This window comes from Barbus barbus (genome assembly GCF_936440315.1).
Source record: "Barbus barbus genome assembly, chromosome: 27".
In the NCBI taxonomy this organism is placed as follows: domain Eukaryota; kingdom Metazoa; phylum Chordata; class Actinopteri; order Cypriniformes; family Cyprinidae; genus Barbus; species Barbus barbus.
The window spans coordinates 27,254,118-27,279,220 of record NC_136755.1 but is presented as its reverse complement, the minus strand read 5'-3'; the positions used below and the strand labels follow the sequence as shown (position 1 = coordinate 27,279,220).

The 25,103-nt window shown below is 38.1% G+C and overlaps 1 protein-coding gene across 2 annotated transcripts in view; it reads left to right on the top strand.

Moving 5' to 3' along the window:
- Nucleotides 1-910: 910 nt before the first annotated feature.
- col11a2 (collagen, type XI, alpha 2) overlaps nt 911-25,103 on the top strand; it is a 40,099-nt gene continuing 15,906 nt past the window's right edge. The window contains exons 1-15 of one of the 2 annotated variants that reach the window (XM_079381126.1): nt 911-1,331; nt 8,274-8,435; nt 9,396-9,606; nt 9,903-10,065; nt 11,190-11,312; nt 14,917-15,630; nt 16,907-17,035; nt 18,732-18,953; nt 20,680-20,733; nt 20,916-20,957; nt 21,212-21,274; nt 24,462-24,536; nt 24,720-24,806; nt 24,886-24,942; nt 25,047-25,100. In XM_079381126.1, coding sequence (XP_079237252.1) covers nt 1,250-1,331; nt 8,274-8,435; nt 9,396-9,606; nt 9,903-10,065; nt 11,190-11,312; nt 14,917-15,630; nt 16,907-17,035; nt 18,732-18,953; nt 20,680-20,733; nt 20,916-20,957; nt 21,212-21,274; nt 24,462-24,536; nt 24,720-24,806; nt 24,886-24,942; nt 25,047-25,100 — 2,238 coding nt within the window. In that variant the 5' untranslated portion in view covers nt 911-1,249. Of the gene's footprint in view, nt 1,332-8,273; nt 8,436-9,395; nt 9,607-9,902; nt 10,066-11,189; nt 11,313-12,414; nt 12,514-14,916; nt 15,631-16,906; nt 17,036-18,731; nt 18,954-20,679; nt 20,734-20,915; nt 20,958-21,211; nt 21,275-24,461; nt 24,537-24,719; nt 24,807-24,885; nt 24,943-25,046; nt 25,101-25,103 lie in introns of both variants that reach the window. The other variant, XM_079381127.1, reaches the window with a different exon arrangement.

The following is a 25,103-nucleotide window of genomic DNA, read 5'->3' as shown; positions in this document are numbered from 1 at the left end:
CTGGAATCTGAGGGTGCAAAAAAATCTAAATATTGAGAAAATCCCCTTTAAAGTTGTCCAAATTAAGTTCTTAGCAATGCATATTACTAATCAAAAAATAAGTTTTAATATGGTAAGAAATTTACTAAATATCTTCATGAAACACGATCTTAATATCCTAATGATTTTTGGCTTTAAAGAAAAATTGATAATTTAGACCCATACAATGTATTTTTGGCTATTGCTACAAATATACCCCAGCGACTGGTTTTGTGCTCCAGGGTCACATATCACAAAAAAGTAAATGATATGTAAATATATACATTTGAGTTTTTATTTCAGTGTCTTTATGATAGTTGTATATTTGCTTTGCTAAATGTGCTAAAGGACGCTGCTCAGAAAAAGTAGACGGCCTGAAAGATATAAAAAATTAACATAAAATAAACATTTCTTCAATAATGGTGTATGACTAAGCGAAATGAAGTTTTGCTGACAGGGGTAAACGTTGATTTTGTCCCGTACCTGCTGGCGTGGTCATTTAATTTGAGTAACCGAGTTGGACCGAGCCTTGAAGAGGGAGGGAAGAGGGCATGTGATGTCACGAGCGGATAAGGATCTGATTGGCGGCTGAAATCCTTCATGTCTACGGACCCATCGGTCCTACATGGTTCAGCTGTGAAACAGAAATAAATAGAAAGGAATAAACTGACTGATCTACATGCCAATGGCACGTTAACATCAAAAGCTCATTTGATGAGTACAGATATTTTGGGCCATATAGATCCTTTCATAAATTCTTGAAATTATGTCTGTCAACACATAACGATCCTGTAGAAAGCCGCATGCATTTCCCTCCCTCTTTTTTGCTCTCTACCCTCTCATTCTCTCTCTCTCTCTCTCTCCACACACACACACACACACACGCTCCCTCGCATTTCGTGGGAGAAAGTTTGAAGAGGGAGAGAGAAAGAGAGAGATTGAGAGAGAGTGATTTGAAGCCTCTCTCTGCTCTCTGTTCACTCAGACTCAATGGGGCTCTAGCATTAGGGGTTTCAAGCTGTAAAACTACATATTTATTACCCGTTCCCTACTTTCTATTTAAGTTTTGTACATAACACAGATAACTTATTGAAGAACAAGGTGGGTTCGCCTTAAGACACACCAAGTTTGTTATAGGCCAAGTCGAAATTGATGTCGAAAGAACGAAAAGGCTAATTTGAAACTGTCCTGCCTTGCAGTCCAACCAAACCGGTCAAAAAACTTGGGAACTATGGATATTAGGAAGAAGCGGAGGCCGTGGTGCATGGAGACCTCGTTCTTGCTCCTCCTGTGCCTTACTCTGGCACAAGCAGGTAAGCATTTTGCTTTTTCTGTTTGTGGGATTTGACAGAAGAAACTGTAACATGATTTATGCATTGAGGCATTTTGGTTTTGGGTTTTGATGCGCTTTACGCACGCCAGGTATCCACGAGATTACGCAGGTGATTGTGTTTTAGCGTTTCCAAGAAGATGCTTGAATCTTTTTGCCAAGGTATCTTCAGTTAAAGTGATTTCAGTGCATTGATTTCTACTTTTAATTCTGATACATCATATTGGATCTAGCTGTCACTTGGTGAGCTCACATTAGCAGACTAAAATTTGGTTCGAGTCCCTTAAATCGACAGCACTCTTTCAACTTGTACGAATTTTTCAAGAAATATGCACAAAACAAATACAGGCGCATGAGTTGAGCTCCAGGCCGCGTTGGCACACATTATGTGGCATCCCAGACGGTGGCATAGGATAGGACGGTGCTTTCACTGACAGGTTTCACATCCTGGTTTGAACTTCATTTCAGCACACAGCACCTTGCGATGATTTTTGTTGTAAGTGCAAACAACGAACATTAATCGTATCGTAAATGCAAAGTAGGCTATATATAGTTTATTTTTATTTAGGCTATATTTTTATTTTTCATTGATTGTTTTATTGTTACTTTTAGTAATTGCATGGTTCTCTGGAATGCTTGATTCTGATTGGTCAGTCGTGGCATTTAGCGATCAAATATTTTCAAATAAAAACCGTTGCCCGTAGCAACACTAATTTACTGACTGCGCCACCTGATCGTCGCTAGCTCTTCGCGTTTTCTTAAAAATCACAAAAACAATATCTGTTTTTATTTGTTAATCTATAGCCAAAATAGCTCTCTTAGAGTGTCCTAAAACCTTCACTGCCGAGTTTGTTTTTGGCTGACTGGACTTTTTTAAATTCATTTTGTACATTATTCACCTGCTCTGAACTGTTATTTTTATAAACAAGTGAGCTTTTCGTCTTCGTAAACGTTACGAAGTAACTTTTTTCCTATGCGCTTTTTGTTGCAGTAGGTTTTTGTTTTATTTATAAATTTATTTGTCATATTTAATATAAGAAGCACCATGTACAATTAGTATTTTATTTTATTTACCCCTGCCGACTGGACATTAATTTCTGCACATTATAATTTTTTACGTAAATCATAAGCTGCGCTTCTAGCGTTCACCACTAGTCTCCAGATTCTCCATAGACGTTTCTTTTACAGTAAGTAGAAGCACATAATCAGATATAGTAAATTTTCACACCTGATTTGGACAGATTTAATTGATATTTAAAGCTTCTGGCTGAATGAAAAAGTGACAGATCTTTTCGATGATGGCGCGCACCTAAGGTCCCTCAGGCATGGATGTAATTCCAGATTTCTGATTTGATCGCTCTTTTTTTCTCCCCATCCCCTCCCTTGTGTGTTTGGAGGAAGTCTGAATATTTGTGCCTCGCATGAGTAGGTTATTATTCTACCCTGTGGTTCACAGAGATGCAGTGAATGAGTTAGTGTCTCAGTGATATTTGTGTAAACGCACACGTCTATTACACCTGGAGAATTTTCCACAGTATGCCAGTTTTAGGCCAGTGAATGTTGCACTGTGAATATTCCACAGCCAGGTGTTGCTGGTTCAAAAACATCTATGATTTTTAATAACACAAACCAGTTTATGTTATTCAAAACTGAACTCCAAAAAGTTATGCGAACCAAGCCACTGTAGGATTCTCTTTTAATGTTCAAGTCCATTTATATCTGGTAGTTACCTTTAAGCGGTCATCGTTGTTCCGTATTGTTAACTTTGGGACAGCAGACAGACTTTTGGGAGTGCAGTGTTTTTTAGGTGGGGAATATTTATTTAACATGGATGTTCCTTCAACCTCATTTCAAAGGCAGCACTCTCAAAGAACAGTCTGTCTCCAAAACAGCCTCAACCCAATGCAGCGAATGAAGACTGAATAGAGCCACTGTGTGTGAAGGAAATGCCCAGAATATTCATGTATATATTCGTAGCACGTGAGAAAAGACTGTCCTCATGGGTGTGTCCATCATTCCTGACAGATTCATGAATGTTATTGTGTTACTTACATTGCAAATCTTCCCCATCATCACTAACTTACTCTGGTTCTGAAGTGCATTGGGAATATGAGGGTTGAAGTTTAATGCGTGCTCCGCAGATCCCTTATTAGTTTTGTTGAAGTGGCTATGGAAAGAGCATCACATCACTATAATAATTGTGCATATTTGGTATTAAATTTGTAACTATACTTACCTACATGGATGATAACTCAAGTTAATTGTTGTAGTGAGTTATGATCAGCCTTATGCTTTATGCTCTGAGCAACCATTTCTTTATTCTTCTTCTCTCATAACTAACAAACAAACTAACCCTAGTGATTCAACTCCAGCTGTAGGAACCTTTTCACATACTGACCGCAACAGGCCTCCAGAAGCCTCACACTTCCACAAATGGCTCTGCTGACAACAATACAGTTCCAGCACAGCTTTGCAGTATGTCTAGAGAGATAGTCATCATGTCTTCAAGGCTCAGTCCACACAATCATTTTGGAAAAGGTTGTTTTTAAACCTAAAATACATAGAAAGTTGGCATACAAGTTGCCATAGAAGATCCTTTTTTTAGTTTCCCAAAGAACCTTTCAGTTATTTTTTTTTTTTTTTTCTTAAAGAACATTTTAATAATCCAATGAACCTTTTTCACTTTAAAGAACCTTTTGTGGAATGGAACATTCCCATTGATGTTAAGGTCTCTTCATAGAACCACTGATGCTAATATAGAACCTTTATTTTTAAGAATGTAATGTTTGAGCTATTAAAACCTTAAATAGATCACTGTATCTCTCTTCCAGACATGTTGCAGCTGATTATCCTGGGAAAAAAATCTTACAAATGGAAACATGCAATGAAAATGTCTTTACCAGGATTGTTGCAGCAGGTTTTATATCTTACAAAATTTCTGTATTTTAAGGTTAGTTTAAAATAGTTTTTTGGGAATGCAGACATCTCACCACGAGAGGGCCCAACACATGCTCAAGCTTTTCAGTTCAATAGCACCACATCTGAAGGATTCACTGAGCACATAATAAGCACCCTCTTCCTTTAGTCCTTTACCCCTTTTTTATTAACATGTCTCAGGGAATTTAAACTTTTGTTATGATTATGCATCTTTACAGTTGTAAGCTGATAAAAGTAGTCTGTTTTCACACTTCTGTGCTTAAGATCACAACTGATTATAAAAGCGACCAAGCTATTTGTCAGTAACCAAATTTAAGACTGATTCAGAATGTTTTGCTAACCATATTATCTTGGATTGCTATTAATAGGCATTAGTCTGAGTAATTCTTAGTAAAGTATATTCGTTTTTCTGTGAGTAGTGTATACTTTGGTTTACAGTGATGGGTGTATTCAGTAGCTGTGGGGAGTCTTTATAAACGCTCAATCTTTTTTAGTTTACATGATGTTTAATATAGTGGCCGTGTGGTCAGTCTATCCATCCTGGCAGTGGCAAGCAGAGGCGCACTGTACACCACACACACACACACACACACACTGACTCATATTGAGCCACCTAGACCCAGAACACACTGGCACAAAATATATATATTAATATGTGAAGTGAAGTGACATACGGCCAAGTATGGTGACCCATACTCGGAATTCGTGTTCTGCATTTAACCCATCCAACGTGCACACACACAGCAGTGAACACACACACAGTAGTGAACACACACCCGGAGCAGTGGGCAGCCATTTATGCTGCGGCGCCCGGGGAGCAGTTGGGGGTTCGGTGCCTTGCTCAAGGGCACCTCAGTCGTGGTATTGAGGGTGGAGAGAGCGCTGTACATTCACTCCCCCCACCTACAATCCCTGCCGGCCCGAGACTCGAACCTGCAACCTTTGTATTACAAGTCCGACTCTCTAACCATTAGGCCACGACTTCCCCAAAAAGATGGAGCGCTTCACGGATTTGCGTGTCATCCTTTCGCAGGGGCCATGCTAATCTTCTATGTATTGATCCAATTTTAGTATATAGTATTAGTATAGTATTATAATATATAATAATAAATTTACAACCTTTGTTTAAGGCAATACATGTTCTAAAGCAGTTTTTTGCTGACAAGAGGCCCTCCATCTCGAGGGAATGATAATAATATTAAGCAAATGTTAGCAAATAATAATTTGAAAATATAGCTGAATGCTTTTTTTTTCAAGTTGAATTGAATAGCTCTCTGCCCTTGAATTGAATGGACACATTATTTAGACAGCACAAATGAACTGGCCTATTGTTTAGAGGTAGATTACTGATTGTTTGTTTTCCCTTGTTTGTATCATAAAAGTACTACATTTGTCGAGAAGAACCTTTATTCACTTCCTGGAAAGCATCAGTAGTCAGGCTAATGTGCTTGTGTCAGCCTTTGGCTTTTTTATTTTTTAAACCTTTCATCAAGATCAAAAAAACATCAACCACACTAACACACTTGGACACAATCTGTGAACATGAAATACCTACTCGTTTGATATATATATATATGTAATCCCATATTATGCCAGGAGTTGGTATGATGACAAAGCTGTCTGCGTATTATAAATAAATCATAAATATAGAGAGCCATGATTTAAATTATAACCTCTAGACAGGCCTGTACATGCACGCCTAACTACTGCGGTTGGCGGGAAGAGAGAATGAGACAGGGGAGACAGATACAGACAGCTTGATGAATTTATTTTCATGTCTTTTGCATCTTTTGAAGTTGTATCTGTTTGTGGTTTGTTGTCACACTTGTTTGATACATTTGCAGGTGTTTACTTCTCATATGTTCAGAAATGTTGGACCTCTTCTCCATCTACTTCTTCATCCTCAAATCTATACGTCTTGTTTAAAACAAGGGCATCTTTGTGAGAAGTAAAGGTGAGAGTTGAAAAGGTCAAGGTGTCAGGTGGTACGTCCCAGTGGTATTTAGCACAGTTATTTAAAGCTCACAAGAAGACACTAGAACACCAAAGCTCAAAGAAAGAGAAGATGGAGTAACCGATCTCCTGGAATGTTCTGGTGGTGGAGGTTTGTTTAGAAATGTCGGGGTCACCTTGACTGCTAATGACTTACTGTTGGGAATGTTGGTTCTTGGTCTTGTTCTTTGAGGATCATTGTCTGTTCCTGTGTTTGTGGACTGTGTGAGCACACAGTGTTTGTTTGTGTGAATGCATCGTGAGAGCATCCAGTGACTATAGGTTTCAGACATTCAAGAACTTGTTTGCCATTTACAAAATATTTACTAAGCTCTGTTGAATGTTGGTGTTTGGTAGATGAAGTAGAAGCAGTAATGTCTTCTGTAATAAGTGCATGGCTTAGCAGAAGTGATGGACAAATTTAAGTTGATTGCGCAGTGGGGGTGGTGATGGCGCAGTGGATAAGACGCATGCCTTTGGTGTGAGAGACCAGGGTTCGAATCCATTGTGAGACACCAATGTGTCCCTGAGCAAGACACTTAACCCCTAGTTGCTCCAGAGCCGTGCGACCTCTGACATATATAGCAATTGTAAGCCGCTTTGGATAAAAGCGTCAGCTAAATGAATAAAATGTAAATGTTGATTAATCAGCTAAAATAGAGCTATTTTGAGATGATGTGTCCACTGACAGCTTTATTGATAGAAAGTGCTTTTTTTTTATTTGGAGCAATTTGGAGATAAATGCTCATTCTGTTAAACTTAATATAATAAATTTCGATTTTGAATCTATGTTTCAAAAATATATGATCAAAATTGTTTTTTTTTTGTTCCAATTAAATTATATATAGTGTTTTCATTCTCCGTTTTTTTTTTAATTTTTTTTATTCTCTTAGTGTCTTATTTTAGTTGTGCACTGCTTGCCCTTATTCCCAATTTTGCTCTATTTGAGAAATGCTTTTTGGGCTTCTCCCGCCTTATTTGATCTAATTTAGCTGAGAAGGCCCAGCGGACATATATAGTGCTGTGGTTGAGGTCTCAAACAGTGCCATAGATTGAGCAGGTTGTCTCTTCTGGAAACCGATACAGTGACCAGAGACTTTCTTTTTCTTGTTCATCTCTTTCTCTCAGAGTGTTTGAATAGGTTCACCTTTTGAGAATCAAGGAAGCATTGCATTTTAGCTAGAAGCCCCATTTTAGGGTATTCCTGCACTCTTGAGCCTCCTTCAGCCTGTTTCCTTACAGTATTGTGTTGAATATTGTCCTCTTACGAACATCTGTCTCTACATTTTTTGTAAGTCTGTGTACTCACGTTCTAATTAGTTTACATAAGTAGAATTCCTTATTTTTGGTCCATAATATGGAAATGCTAGTTGCTAAATGCAAAATGACTTAACTACCCATTGTGGTAACTGCACAGATCATATTTTGGTCAATGTGGTTATAGGGACCAAAAATACTGGCAGAGCCTCAGAGGAAAGTGCCAGCGCTAAAATGAAAGGAAACAGAAGATTTGTTAAGCTCTAGAAAGAGTATATGGAGACAGAGCCAAACATGCTTAACCTCAAATAGGTATTGCAAATACATTAAGACTTTTTAGAGAGTTTAACATAGTTTTAGACAGTTAATAATGTAGTACACATTGTGGGTTCGAGCAGATGGCATCAGGATTCACATGAATCCCATAAAGAGCAACAGAGCTGCCAAGAGCAATAGGAAGATGGAAATAGACATAAAATTGTAAAACCTGTCTGTGTGGGGCCTGCTGAATGATTCAACATTTGTTTGAACTGTGTAAAATAGCGTTCCCAAAAAGAAGTGCTTGATTTTGCAAGGCTCATACTAACAGAAATATGTGATGTTAGCTCTGTTTGGATCTAAATGAACAGAAACCGTTAATATGAATGCATAATCATTTATTATATATGTAATGAACGATGAAATAATGTTAAAAAAATGTCTTCATTCTAACAGTGACCAAACTCTTCTTCTTCTACAGATCCGATAGATGTTTTGCGGGTGCTGCAGTTGCCTTCCCTTCCTGAAGGTGTACAGAAGGCCCCGGGTTTCTGCACCTCTCGCCGGTCCGGCACGCCTGACCATGCCTACCGCATCACTAAGAAAGCCCAGATCTCTGCCCCCACCAAACAACTATTCTCAGGTAAGATCTTTTAATATATAAGCATTTAAATAACTGTTATCCACATAAACCAGATCTGAAGACATTCTGTTGTGATCATAGACACACAATCACGTAACTTAATATTTGATCTATAAAAACAGCAGTGGGATCTTAGTTATATGTATCTGAAAGCCACTTATATGTTAGTATGTGTCTGGAATATGAAGGAATTCAAAAGGACAAGGGTATGATTTGTGCAAAAGATAGCTTCAAAGACTTGAAAGGAAAAGTGCTGAGATGTAAAAATTGAAGGTTGCATACTGTTTTTAGATGTTTGTATATATAATTAGAAATGTAATATTTTGGTTATATGGAAAGTGCATTATATATTGAATGAAGTGTGAAATTATCAGATGGGTAATTTCGTTGACAGATTCATTCTCATACTGGTTTCAAGTTTTAAAAAGTTTTTATTTGGATGCTTAGAAAAATATGCTTAGAAAGATTACTAGGTCTGGGTGAAAATCATTTGGGTCACTAACATGCAATTACTCCTCAACAGCAGGATGAGAGCTTTTCAGTAGCTAATGAGATGGTTGCATAGTTAAAACTAAATCTGAATGTTAGCGTCAATGAATTGTGTGCAATTTCTGCAATTTGAGTCATGAATCATAAGTTTCCTTCCATCCCAGACTGCAAATGTGTCTGTGCTTGAAGTACACTTTTAAAAATAAAGGTTCACAGCGATGCCACAGAAGAACCATTTTTGGTTCCTCAAAGAACCAGTCATCTCTTTCTTACCTTTTTATAATCTGAAGAACCTTCTTTTGCCACAAAGAACCTTTTGTGAAACAGAAAGTTTCTTCAGAAATGAAAGGTTCTTTATGGAACCATTTAGACAAAAAGGTTCTTCTATGGCATCGTGAAACACCTTCATTTACCTACATTATTTGTCTTAAATCTTCAAATTTCTAATTATTATTTTTTTAATTCTTGAAGGACGTTTCCCGGAGAACTTCTCCATCATGACTTTGGTAAAGGCCAAGGCTGGTCTTCAGGCCTTCCTGCTGTCCATCTATAATGAGCAGGGTGTCCAGCAGCTCGGTGTAGAGTTGGGACGCTCGCCCATCTTCCTGTATGAGGACCAGAATCGCAAACCCACTCCAGAGGACTACCCACTGTTCAAAGGGGTCAACCTGGCTGATGGCAAGTCAGTAACCAATGCCTGCTGAGCCCCATCGCCCCATCCAGTTTCAAATATCTTATAATTACTTGTGTTATACAACACTGATGCTGTTAGTTTCCAAGCAATGTGATGTGTAACTGTTGTTTGAATAGTAAACATCACTTTTTAGACTAAGACATTTTGTATGCAGGGGCTGAAAGGTTCCTTACAGTCTATATTAATGGCTCTTGGCAGACACACAAACTATATACAGGAACTCTTTGTGACTATCTGCCCAGTTCACGCACATTAAACCTTCAATATCTCCTCTCGTCCTATAGGTGGCACCGCATTGCCATTTCTGTGCAGAAGAAGAACATCACTCTGATCCTTGACTGCAAGAATCGTATTACAAAAACTCTGGCGCGTAGCAACAACCCAGTCTTGGACACCAAGGGCATCACGGTCTTTGGAGCCCGTCTCCTGGATGAGGAGGTCTTCCAGGTCTGGTATACCTTGTGCAAGAGAGATCAAGGAATTCTGTGATACACACTTTGTGATTGATAAATGATAATTAAAGGGAGAGTTCACCCAACAACAAAAAAATCTCTCATCATTTACTCATGAATTTCTTTCTTCTATTGGACATATGAAGATCTTCTGAAAAATCTGGGTAACCAAACAGTTTATGATCCCTATTGACTTCCATATGACTTTTTCCATACCACATGTGTCTATGGGGAATGTCTGGCAACTGTTTGGTTACCCAGATTCTTCAAAATAAATTCTATTGTGTTTCAGCAGAAGAAAGCAATTCATTGAGGTTTAGAACATGATGAGTAAATGATGACAGAGTTTTCATTTTTGGGTGACCTATCCCTTTAAGAAGGGGTTCTTTGTAACATGTTTGGACTTTTTTTAATTGTCCACATGAAATGAACTACAATTTATGAACATAAACATGCAATCAAAACTGATCTTATTTACTTGCATTCCTGGATTTTTAAGTAAACCAATAAGTACAAATACTTATTTACCAAATTTGATGATGATGATGAACATTTTCAAATGTTTTCTGTCTGCATCTGTCTTCATGACTTCTGAAACCTCACACAAATGTTACTGAGGGGCCAAATACTCCTGTTAAGTCAACTTACAAACTAGTTGAGACGGTGAAAACAAAGCATGTTAAGTTGAATAATAAAAAAAAAAATCATAAAATGCAGGTTGTCAACTTTGAAACAACTAAATTATGAAATCTTATAAATTATGAAAAACGATCCAGTCAATTGCTGATGTATCTGATTAAGTCCTATCTTACGCATTCTTGTTGAATATTCTACTTTACTCTAAAATATGTCTCAGAACGGGGTTGCAAATGCCATTTTATTTTTATTTTGACTTTAAATTCCTCCAATATGGTATAATCAGAAAATCACATGTGAGACAGTTCTGTTGCACTTCACTTATTGCTATTCAAATGCTATTTAATAAAAAAAATATATACAATAAGCACATACTAAATGCCTTAGTATCCCACATTACCTGACTTTGACCCCTGGTAACAAACTTGATAGTTTATTCACATCTGGTTGTTAAAGTGACATGTCTCCTTTGCTTCTCTCCAGGGTGAGATCCAGCAGCTGCTGATCGCATCCAATCCTCAGGCCGCTTATGACTTCTGCGAGCACTACAGCCCCGACTGTGACTCCCCTCTGCCCAAAGTCCAGTCCCAGGACCCAAACAGCTACGTGAGTACCACAGCACATTTTTACACAGTGTCCTGATGTGAGATATGAAAATAAAGTTTCACCAGTAGCAACAACTCTTCTCAATGCATCAATGCATGCTTATGCAAAAACAGTGACTCATCCAAATATTTGCTGTAGAATCTGCCTTGATTCAGTCATTAATCATGCCATTCAAAAGCTGCATCTGTATTGACTTCGATTGGGCTTGCGCTGAATGCTTGGATAAATATGGGCCAAGCCAGATATTGTAAATGTTACTCACAAATGCATCTCACATCAGAATGCCAGCTAAATATTCATGAAAATCATCCACAAAAATCTAGAATGTTTATGTTTCAAAGCACATTAGTATCATATTTCACCTATAGTATAATAGAGCCACTCATGTGAGTCAGATGCACACATCACTCCCCTGCAACACACTTTCATACATCCACAGCTCTTCCACCTCATCAAAGGTGCTCTGTCCTAACGCAGTCTCAGTTTCTCATCAGTGCATGTGGCTTTCTTGAGATTTATCTCTTACAAAGTACAAGAGGAATCTCACCTCAAAGTTTAGATCAAACTGGAAACATAGAAACCTAGAGGAGCTTTATTACAGCTTCATAGGCACCATGGTTAAAAAAAGGTGCTGTAATGCATTATACTGTATTGCTTTAATAAAGACATAACATATTTTAGTATCAGTAAGATACAAATGTACTTATTATTATTATTTTGAGTTAGTTATTTTTTTCCATTTTAAAGTATGTTGTTTTTGTTTACAATATTTACTTACAACATACCCTCGTGTCAGCTTTTCAGATGAATGCATTTGTTTTCTTGTTCATTGAAGTTCTCAGTGTTACTCAAAGCCATGAGTCTGATGAACAAATGATAAACCCATCATGCTTTCATCTTCCCTTTATTTCTAGTTCCTACATCCTTCACTTTTCTCTCCTTTCTCCCTATTATTCTCTCAATCATTTTATCTTCCCAAAGTCTTCTTTTTTCCCTCTTGTCATTTGCTACATTCTCTTACTGTCACTCACAAGGCCTCTCTCTCTCCTTCCCTGCATTCCTCTGGCTTCACAGCTCCTCTCTCTCCCCCCATGTCTCTCAGTACTTTGATGAAGAGCGGGATGATTATGAATACCCCTATTATTATGAAGGAACTACGAGTGTCCCTCCCTCCGTCCCAGCTGTGGACCCCACCAAAGAGGTAAAGAGGGAGAGCGAAAGTGGAGTGAATCAGAAAAGAGAGGAGGAGAAAGAGACGGCATGATACCTGATTTAGGGTAACTTGATAAGTGCCTGCGAGGCTGAAAAAATAATGTTAACGTTTGAAATAAATCTAATAAATGTCTTGTTTTCTAAACATCCCTCTGACAAAACAGATCTATTAAAATTTGATGAGGTTTATGCTAAAAAGAAGACAGCAGGGTAAAAAACACAGAAAATATGTATCACAGTCTTATCCATTGCTTCTCAAGTAAATGTATTTATTTTAAGGATGTTTACTAGAAAACAAGATAAAGATATTGATTACATTTGATTTTAAATATATTGCCGTGTAAACTGTGACTAGGCTTTGGTTTTGGGTAATGCGTTGAATGTATAGAAGAAAAACAGTCATCAGAATATAGAAAAATCACAATATAGTATGCAAATAAAAGAAATAAAGAATACCAATCTGAAGTCAGTATGCAAATATTTCTATGACATTGACAAGTTTAAACTTTACATTTCTTTAAATGTATATATTTTACAAAAAACATGCAGAGTTTAATATTAAACTCACCTGTCTCTTTCAACTGAATACGTTCATCCTCTCTTTTCTGTTCACTTCTGTCTCACATCGTCATGTGATGTCCCACCTCTTTCCGTTCGCCACCTCGTTTCACCTCGCCATCACCTGTCACTCTATAATATTGATGTTGCTTTTGTCATTTACATGTTGTCCTTTGTCATATATTTGTACCTGTATAGTGCCAGAATGTTTTTGCTGGTCAGTTCATGATTGTGTGTATGTGGGTTTTTAAAGGGGACTGGAGGCACAACACACACACACACACACACACACACACACACACACACACTATATCACAGATCATGGCCCCACTGTGTTAAACCAACAGCTCTAGAGAAAGAGATATATATTAAATATAGATTTACTAAACAGAGAATGTAGTGACTATCCAAGTATGTATGTATATATACAGAATAAGTTTTTGGTATATTTATGCTGTAGCTAAATTATGTTTAGTACATTTTTTTATTATTTTGTATTTATATTTAAATATTATATTTACATTAATGTATTTAATGTACTTTTTTCACATTTTATGGCTAAATTCCATATTCTGGTTAATTACTGCAATTCAGTAATTCTTCATTGTAAGTTAACCAAAAATATTTTGACCGTTCAGAATTTTAATGTGCATGTTAACAGGGCTATTGTAATTATTTGATTTGATGCTAACATAATAGCTCAGGTAAACAGGGTTATTAAGGGAACCACTTTTCATTCTTCCCAATTGCATGGCATTACTCTTCTTAAACATGGTTTTATTCTTATGTGTGTTTGCATGTTTTCACGTTTCACCTGTTGTGTGAGTAACAAAACTTGTGCGTTCGCTTGTGTCTTGCGTCACTGTGATCTGTTATCATGTACAACGAGCGTCTGTGTCTATGTGTTTATTCATATCCATCTCTTCACTTTATAGATTTACTTTCACTTTGGCCAAGATTGTACTCTCACTTATTTGTAGTGCTGTTTTTCTTGCCCTGTGGACAGTCATGTCTTTATCTTGCGTGCTCACTGAGCTCTTTAAAAAGCTATTTTGTGTTTCCCTGTGAGTATAGTTAACCTATACTAGTTTAATTTAGCTCAGTATGTGTCAGCTTGAGGATTAGTCTTCAGTTAATATGCCTGTTTTATTTTCTGCAGTTTGTGCTTTTGCTTATCATCTGAATCTGGGTAGTCTACGCCATTCATTCCTTTCACATTGATTAATGTATGATATTTGAATCGGTTTTCAGGTTTTATGTTATTTACTTAAACAGTTTCCTTTAATGATTTGCTAGCAAGGTCATTTTAATGGAATTATGAATGGTGTATTATGACTATCTCCCTTCCTTTCCTTTAATATCCCTCTCTTACTGTGCAGTTGGGCAGCACAGTGTACCAGTCATGCATCAGTTTTATCAGCAGATGCTATTTGAGGAAACTTCCCCCCAGTGTCTCACAGCGTTACATCCCCATGCGCACAACATGCTGCTTTTTTAATGTGGAGATTGGCATTATTGGAGAAAACAGTATCAAATTGTTTGTTTCTTTAGATATGATTGAAGTTCATGAAGTCTAAACTTATTAAATGACTATAAACATCTAAATCGGACCTAGCTTCATACTGTATCCAGTAATGCCAGTGAAATCTCAGTCAGTCATTCAAGCGCCAGCGATCTTAAATTCATTGTGTTGTCTCTCTCTCTTTTTCTGTCCATCCCCACTGCTTTCAATCCCACCCATTCCACTCTCTATGTCTCTCTCTCATTCACTCTCTTTTCATCAACGCTGACCTGACACTTGCGCTTTGAAATAAAAACAATATTAATCAAATAGGAGGGAAAGGCGAATAACGGCAAAGCTGATAAGTCAAAAACCGCCCCAGCCAAAGCTGCTCCAGCTAAACCAGCTAAAACCAAGCCAGCTGCAAAGCCAAAGGCCAAACCTACTGCTGCGCAAGTCTTGATCTCAAAGATAAAACCTACTTTAGCTTCTAAACTAGCATCCAAACCAAAAGCAACACCGGCCCCAAAGAATGACAACAAAAAGAAGGCAAACGACAATGGAAAAAATAATGGTCACGCTAAAATAAATGGTAATGGCAATGGCAAAAGCAATGGGAATGGGAAAGATGCTAATGGTAAGGCTAAGGCTGGCAGCAATGGCAAAGCCAATAATAATGGCAATGGGAAGGCAGCTGTGGAGAAAAAAGCAAACGGAGAAGCTAAAGCTAATGGAAATGGTGTAAAAACAGTGAAGACTGAAAAGGCAGCAGTGACCAAAGTAACAATAGCAAAGCCAAAACCAGCCAAAGACAAAACAAAAGTCAATGTAGCACCCGCAAAGCTGAAAGCGACCAAACCTGTGGTAGATAAAGTTCAGACCAAAGTCGCTAAAACTCGAAAACCTGTTGCTTTCAAACCCACCCCTGCGTCTTTGCGTCTCCCTTCAAAGCCTAAGGTCCCACCCTTCAACAAGGCTGCTGTGAGTGGCACGACCATGTCTTCTCCAGATATAGCCAAGAAGAAACCCACCAATGGTTATCAACAGGTACAAAATCAAGAGCCCGCGCTGGCTTTCCAGAGCTGTATTTCCAACCTCGCCATCCTGGTCGATCAGGACCGCATTCATAAAGTATCTCAAAGAAAGTGTTGATCTGGGATTTGTCTTCATTGAAAATGTTGAAAGATCTCAGATGCAACACATACTCTGGTGTGCTTTGTGAATAAGGTCTTGCCATCTTACCTTTCAGGTTTTACATATGTTTTCAGTATTAATGTCATTCAGAACAGGATCAGGATGGCACAGAAGAAAAAATATTGATTTTTAAAGCACATTTTTAACATCTTTTGTACTTTTAAATCAGTGTGTAAAACCATAAAGGTATCATGAGACTGACCAGCTGTGAGGTTGGAGACATACAGACCCGCTGGATCTCCTCCACCCTTTCATATATCAAATGATCTGAGAGATCATTAGAAGGATATGATAAGCGGTATAGACTGTCATCACCGCATGGCTATTTGTACAGTCTTTTGTCTGTCCTCTTTTCACTCCAAATTTACACTCTCTACCCGGTTAGTTTTTAGAAAGTAGATCACCAGGTAATGCGATTAGAGCATGTGATCAGTTAAGAAACATCAGAAGTCGCAGTTTATTGAGTCATTGGTAGAGCTCAATTTTACACGACACAACGAGCCTCTTTCTTCGTCTCACTTTATGACTTCAGCCTGTTTCTCTTGTATGTGTTGTTTGTGCTGTCCTGTCAGTAGTATGTGAATGAAGCAGTTTCACTGAAAATATCTTGTTTAAACAGCAACTCTGTGACGCTGCACTCCATGATTATCAACTCTTTCTGTCTTTGTTGAAGATATGAAATTGTGGACAAATGTCCGAAAGTTGTTTACTAATGCAGTCAGTTGTGTTTCAATGGTCTGAGACTATTGACACCAACATCAACAACTTTAAAGTCAAGTTTTGACCCAACTTGACTATATTTTATCCTTGACATGGCAAAGTGGCTAATTACACCAAATCAGGTTGAAAGGAAAATCTGGGACAAGCAAATCTTGGCGATTCAAATAAGTCTTTCACAATGTAAAGGCTTATTACAAGATTTTTGATTCCAGCTGCAAAAGTTTCCTGTTCTGATTTTACTAAGACATGAGATCAATGGTGTTTTTGTGTCTATTGGCTAAAACACATTGATCTTTTCTTTCTAAAAGTTCATCAGACCTGAGCTTGTTTCATACTAATCTATCTCTCCCCTTCAAATCTTCTTACCTCCTCCCCCAACCCCTCCCACCTCTCGGCCTCCTCCAATCAGGACATAGATCCTGCTTACTCAGAGGCTGACCACACCCCCACAGAGACCGATTATTATTACACAGTAGAAGAAGAGGCGAGCCCACAGCCAGAGAGTGATCTGACTGGATATGAAGAGACCATTAACCAGGTAACCCACACCCATAGATATCTGAGAGACATGGAGCTGAAAACAGTCTCTCAATCACTCTAAATCATTACAATGGAGGTGAGACCAGCCTGTGTATATTTTACCTTAACAATTAACCATTCTGCAGCCACGTGTGCCATGATAAGTGCTGTACTTAACTGAAAAATGAATGCATAGCATCCATTTTATCAGATATTTTTTTGTGATTCTAAAAATTGCCTCAAGATTTTCTCCTTGTTCCTATGTCAAAACTGGACACGACACCATTTTTACATAAGAACGGAAATCTTGAGAAACAGAGATCACAAAAGAAATGGTACAATTATGGAATGAATACCATGCATTCATTGCTGGATAGCTTCTTTTGAGGTATTTTTTGGGATGCAGACACTGTCAATATGTAAGATTTAAGAAACTGATAAACATTATAACCTACCTTTTTACTTCGAGCAACTAAGTAAGTGGGTTAGTAATGGATAAACCTAACTAAAACGTGTTTTGGTCTAGAGAGGCACTTTTTGGGCAGGTTTGTATTTAAGAATAGATGTTTAGGAATAGTTTGGAAATGGACATGGCCAGAAAATTTAAATGAAAGAGTCAACAATACAATGGTAAGAGACTAGTAGGAAGTAGTGCTTTAGTTTTGGCCTCAAAGTAAAGGTCATTGCACACTGAGTCCGAAATTTTCAGTTTTTTCGTATTCCCCATCCTTTCCTATCAAAATGCATGCTACAGATGCGAAAATGCAGAAAATCGAACCTGATCCCAATTTTTTTTGACGGACGAAAGTTTCAGAGGCAGTGTGCATACGTGATTGACACAATGTGAGGTCGTACGTGCGAAAACTTCGGATGAAAATTGCAGTGTGCAGTGACCTTAAGTGTGTTGCCGTAGACCTGAGTGATTCTGTGGTCTCATTTTGAAACTAATTAATTGATTTATTAACAATATTTGGAAAATGCACCAGAAAAAGGATTTCAGGTTATCTTGAGGCACAACGCTCATAATTATGGTCACACATTTTGCTAAGTCAATGCCTTGATGACGGAGATGAAATGGACAAATGCTTTCTTAAGGACCGTTCACATCAAGGATGGTAACAATAACTATAAATTTGTAATAATCGTTCTTATTCTACATTTACAACACAAATATAATAGTAACTACACAGAGGAATAATATATAACGGATCACTTTCAGAATTTTTTTTTCCCAAATGATGAACAATAAAGAGTAGGATTCCATCCTCCTTTAAAAAGCTTGAGCATTTAAAGTGTGTGTTAAGCTGTGTGCTATTATAATAAACAGAACATTTTCATCCATTGGTGTGGATGCTAATACGATTAATGTTACAGTTATCTTTATAGTTATTGTTTTTGGTGTGAACGGGCCTTTAGACTGGTAAATAAGACTATTGATTCATTGTGTAAAATTAGACATGAAGAAGACTGTGTACTGTGTGTGTGTGTGTGTCTATAAACCTGTGCCTGTGTGTGGATGTTTGCCCATTTCTCATATCTGTTTTACACCAGGTAAGATCTATTATTATGATAATTCTGTCTCTTTGCCTTCTAATTTCCACTTTCCTCTCTATTTTCCTATTTTCTATTCATTTCTGCCCCATCACATCATATAATCTTCCATCCTCCAAACCATCCACTCCACCCCTACCTCTGCTCCCTATGGTACGGCCCAGGTTGACGAGACTGTTGGCGCTGAGGAAATAGATGCGACCAAGTCAGGTGGTGAAGGGGTGTCTCAAACGCCAGACGAGCCCTTCACTGAGGAGTACATTACAAGTGACTTTGGAACAAAGGAGTATGACTATTCCTACGGGGACTACAATGAGCCCATCATCGAAAGCAAGACGGAAGACACCTTTGGCCCTGCCCTGTCCGCTGTGACAGATGAGGGAGGTGTAAGTTACCTTGTGCTTTCCAGCAAATTCACTTTAAAGCTTTGAGAAAAGCTTAAATTGAATTTGCAGTGGCTTTAAATCTTGCAGAGGGATCAAGCAGGGAGTTGTCAAGATCAGCTAAGCGCTGGTGCTGGTCTAAATACTGGTCCAAGACTTGAGCTCTGTTCCAAAACCTAGTTAACTGCCTAGACACAAATTTAAGGTAGAATGTGATGACAAAGCAAATACCTTGTTTGAAGACAGCAGCCCATGTGTCCTTTACTTTAAAGGCAAATCTAGAATTCATCTAAGATGGCAAAAAAAGAGGTATTGATTATAAATATATTTATATTTAATGAAATACTGGACAATATTGATAAATTTGTTCATTCTTAATTAATTTATAATTATTGAGTATATGAATAATCTAATAATTACTGACTATTTGTATGAGTTATGAATTTGTATGATTATTAAAGTATCACATTGTTTGCTTAGCAACATTTTAAAGTCAAACTCTTGTTGGAGTCATAGTATTTTGAACAGGCTTTTATTTTTATATTTTCAGTTTCAATTGAATTTTAGTTTAAATTTGAGTAATTATATTATAGTTTTAATTTATTTTTAGTTATAATGAATTTTCTTAATAACTCGTATTTACATAATTTGATTTATTTTTAGTTTTAGTCAGTTTAGTACTTGAAGGAAACATTTCTAATTTTCTGATTACTTTTAATTTTATTCATTTTTTAAAATATTTTCATCTAGTATGTATATTTGTATTTCAAATTATGAGTCCTAATTTGTAGACACAAATTAAGAATTCATTCTAACGATTTATAAATGTAGTTAATTAAAATAGGGGTACAAAGTAATACAAAGTGGCCATGATTTAACTGAAACAAGGGAACAAACTGATTATCGATCATGGGAAACAATTCTTAATTTGCAGCCATGATATATTTAAATTTTTCCCTGTATGTCATGTCCAGGGCTCCATATCAAATAAAAAAAATATATATATATTTTTAAATATATTTAACAGTAACAGCATTGGTTGACAGTAAGGCTGCTCACTAGGTTTTGGAAGAGAACTTCAGTAAACTAATTTGCATTCAGTGTTTACTCAAGACTAAATCAAGTTTGCTTAGAGTAATGATTTAGCAAGTTATGCCATCAACAGGAAATGGTTCCCATGTCAGCAAACCTTGTTTATCGCAAGACTTAAACACTACTTCTCCTGCACAAGATTCCTCTGCAAGTCTGCATAGAGTGCTTAGTTCAGTAGAGCAGCATCAGTATTGGTTGACTCCTCTGCTCTTATGCTGATCTGAGAGCAGTCCTAATCTTGATCAGCATAGAACAGCAGTATCTTCTTGGAAGGGTACCACAGTGTTTCTGCTTGACTTCAGCTCCAGAGCTGTACAGTATGTATTAACATGCTGTGGACCTGCATATACAAGAACAAAAATATATAGTGCTCACTTACATTTAGATGGATGGCCTCACAACAGCAGATAAGTGACATTTTAAGCCTGTTTGGTCAGTTAAGTATCTACTTAACTTCCTTAAAAAATAATATGTCATTCAAGGTAAATCTTTTAAGTTTCAGTGGTTTATGGATGACGTCCAAAACCACAAAAAGGGGTTATAATGTAGGTGGGTACCTGAACATCTTGGACTGATGGTTTCTTCTGTTTGTATATTGACTGGGCTCTGTTTTGGGTTACATATCTGTTTTCCTCAGGCCTCCGTGCGAGCCCAGAAGGGAGAGAAGGGAGAGTCTGCTGTCCTTGAACCTGTAAGAGTCATACTTACATAATAAAAACATTACTCCATTATGACAACTGGAAATAATCAAGGCAACTGCTTTATCTGTTAAGACAAGTAATTCATCCTGGCCAGCAGAAGGTGCTACAAAATAGCATTGTGATGTATTTCATGTATTAGTCTTTTCTAAATGTATTATTTCTGTTTTCACAGGGCATGTTGATTGAAGGACCACCTGGACCAGAAGGACCAGCAGTATGTTCAATTTATTTGTTCAGCTAGCATTCCCAGTCTTCCCCAAAATTAAGCTAATGTCCAAATAACATTTGAGTCTTCTAACTGAAAAGCAGAACTTACTTTCATACTGCAATATTGAGCATTGCAAGTTATCCAGTTTATGTTTCCACTTCAGGCTAGTGTATGTTATGATAAGAATTTAACTAAGTTTCACAGTTGTGGTTTGTGTAGATGATGTACTATTAATTATGCAATATTTCTGTCTGTGTTAGGGTCTCCCTGGCTCCTCTGGCCCCCAGGGACCCCCTGGTTCTGTTGGTGATCCTGGTGAGAGGGTGAGTGGACACATTTATGCTTTAGATGAGGCTGGGGTTTTTTTCTCCATTTCTGTCACATGATGGAGTTTGGGTTCCTTGCCACTCCTTAGTTTGAGTCTAAAAGACATTTAATATTCATTCACTGAGTTGATGAGAGCAAAACTGAATTGGCCTGAATAACGATGCTGTTGTCTTCTGATTTATAGCAAACTCGAATTTGCTCATAATTACATTTTGCAAGATCGACACTTATTGAACTGAATTGAAGCAACATTGAACTGACCAGAGCTGAATAATGACATCGCTGTCTTGAGTAGAGCTGCTTATAGCTTGTTTCATAATGAATGCCCATATGGAAATGTAATTAATGACATATATTGCCCCATATGAAGAATAATGTTGCCATTTATGTTACCTTATATATAATTTTAACATGTACATTCTCTGGGTAGTTGAAATTTGTAAAACTCATTAAAATTAATGTACATGTTAAAATATCTATATGATGATTCTGTATATGGTATTATATGTAGCAACAATATGTCAGAAATATATGTTTTATTTTTATATGTAACTGTATTAAAACAACACGTATACAAAAATATGCACGTTTGTAATACATTTTTTAATACATATAATAAATAAAATAATAAAAACAAGTATTGATGAATTTTAGGATAGATATACATGTACATGCATGTCCAAAAATGTATTGCACATACATAAACATGCATATATATGATAATTTCTAATAGGTTTCATTTGTTTTTACTTCATATGACAATATATTTCTTATATGGAAATTTAACATATATTACATTTAGGTATGGATGAATTTTACACAATTATTGAACTAAACTGAACTAACAGTGAACTGACTAGAGCTGAATAATCAGAATCAGAATCAGAATCAGAATCAGAAAGAGCTTTATTGCCAAGTGTGTTTGCACACACAAGGAATTTGTCTTGGTGTTATGAGCTTCCAGTACAGAAAGTACAAACATAGTGCAGACAACATATAATTAAGGTGATAAAGAACACTAATGAAGAGAATATACAATAATTAAGGATAACAATAGTAATAAAAATAAAAATATACAGAAAAGAGACATGACCATAGACAGAACTGTGAATGTGCATGTGTCCTATGTACAGATGAGGGTTGATGGGTTATTTACAGATGTACAGTACCGGGGTGTGTTATGTGTTGTTCAGGTGGGATACGGCCTGGGGGAAAAAACTGTTCTTGTGTCTGGCTGTTCTGGTGCTCAGTGATCTGTAGCGCCGGCCAGAGGGCAACAGTACAAAGAGAGAGTGAGCTGGGTGTGAGGGGTCCAGAGTGACTTTCTTAGCCCTTTTCCTCACTCTGGAGGTGTAAAGTTCTTGGAGGCTGGGCAGAGGGGCACCGATAATCCTCTCAGCAGTCCTAACTGTCCGTTGTAGTCTTCTGATGTCTGTTTTGGTAGCTGAACCAAACCAAACAGTTATAGAAGAACATAGGACAGACTCGATGATTGCAGAGTAGAACTGTTTCAGCAGCTCCTGAGGCAGGTTGAACTTCCTTAGCTGGCGGAGGAAATACAGCCTCTGCTGGGCCTTTTTCGCAATAGAGTCAATGTGATTGTCCCACTTCAGGTCCTGGGAGATGGTGGTGCCCAGGAATCTGAATGACTCTACTGAAGTCACAGTGCTGTTCATGATGGTGAGTGGGGGGAGAGCAGGGGGGTTTCTCCTGAAGTCCACTATCATCTCCACAGTTTTGAGCGTGTTCAGCTCCAGGTTGTTAAGGCTGCACCAGACAGCCAGCTGCTCAACTTCCTGTCTGTAAGCAGACTCGTCACCGTCCTTGATGAGGCCTATGACTGTAGTGTCGTCCGCAAACTTCAGGAGCTTGACAGAGGGGTCCTTTGATGTGCAGTCATTCGTGTAGAGCGAGAAGAGCAGTGGGGAGAGAACGCAACCCTGAGGGGCGCCAGTGCTGATGGTGAGAGTCCTGGATGTGAGTTTGCCCAGCCTCACTAGCTGCTGCCTGTCTGTCAGGAAGCTGGTGATCCACTGACAGATGGAGGAGGGCACAGAGAGCTGTCTCAGTTTGTCTGAGAGAAGGTCAGGTATGATGGTATTGAAGGCCGAGCTGAAGTCCACAAATAAGATCCTTGCATAATTCCCAGGTTTGTCGAGGTGTTGCAGGATGTAATGCAGTCCCATATTGACAGCGTCATCCACAGACCTGTTTGCTCTGTAGGCAAACTGAAGAGGATCCAGCAAGGGTCTAGTGATGTCCTTCAGGTAGGCCAGGACCAGTCTCTCAAGTGACTTCATGACCACAGATGTGAGTGCGACAGGTCTGTAGTCATTAAGTCCAGTGATTTTGGGCTTTTTGGGGACGGGAATGATGGTGGAGCGTTTGAAGCAGCGGGGAACTTCACACAGCTCCAGAGATCTGTTGAAGATTTGTGTAAAGATGGGGGCCAATTGGTCAGCACAGACTTTTAGACAGGCAGGTGAAATACCGTCTGGTCCTGAAGCTTTCCTAGATTTCTGTTTTCTGAAGACCCGGTTCACATCCTCTACACAGACTTTAAACGCAGGTAGAATGGTGGGGGAGGGAGTAAGGGGGGTTGCAGGGGGGGAAGGTAAATGTGTGAAGTGCAGATCAGAGCGGGTGTTGGGTGTCAGTCTGGCCTTTTCAAATCTGCAGTAGAACACATTGAGATCGTCAGCCAGTTGTTGATTCTCCACAGACTGTGGGGGTGGTGTCTTGTACATGGTGATGTTCCTCAGACCAGTCCATACCGACGCCGGATCGTTGGCTGAAAGTTCTTTTTTCAACTTCTCAGAGTAGTTCTTTTTAGCCACTCTGATCTCCTTTGTTAGTCTGTTCCTGGCCTGGTTATACAAGTGTGTGAATAATGACACCATTGTTGGCTTTACAGCAGAATTTAGATTTGCCTCGTTTTTAAATTTTGCACCAATCTGTTACTTTCCTGTTTAATTCTATTGGCAATCTCTATTGAATAAAATGCTATAAAAATAAGACTTTAGATACTGGTTTTTGAGTATGCTAGTTTGAAATATATGCTGTGGTGCTCATGGTTTCAACTTTGCATATGTCCTTATGAATATATATTTAGTGTGTTAGGTTTATTGTGTCTATAATTTTAATTAAAAGCTGTATAATTATTCACGTTGGTTGTTTCTGTAGGGTCCTTCCGGTAAAGCTGGTCTACCTGGAGCGGACGGTGTCCCAGGACCTCCTGGAACTTCTGTCATGCTTCCTGTAAGTCTTTCTTTCTTTCTTAAAGTCATCTCACCACTAGATGTCACCATTATAGCGTTATGGTTAAAAAAGTTATATATGACTTTATTCCTAACAGTCTCCTACCGAGTTCCTACATCCACGTTACGTAAAAGAAATAATTTCAAATCCTTAATTTGCAAAACTCTTTTCTGGTTCTTGCAGTTCCGTTTTGGACAGAGTGCTGGCGAAAAAGGGCCCATTGCCTCGGCACAGGAGGCCCAAGCTCAAGCCATCCTGTCTCAGGCTCGGGTTAGTAGCAGCTGTCATATAGCAGTTATTTAATATTTATTTATTAGTTTTCCACATTGAGCTCTAACTTTCTGTCTAGTTGGCTATGAAAGGCCCACCAGGGCCGATGGGTTTCACCGGCCGTCCAGGACCTACGGTAAAAGAACTAAACACAGATAAATAAATAAAACAGACATGTCTGATACAGCATTGCATATTGTTTGTCAGGTGCTTACATTATGATGTTGTGATCCTGTATAGGGAACACCTGGAAGTCCTGGCTTAAGGGGAGAAAGCGGGGACCCTGGTCCTCAGGTA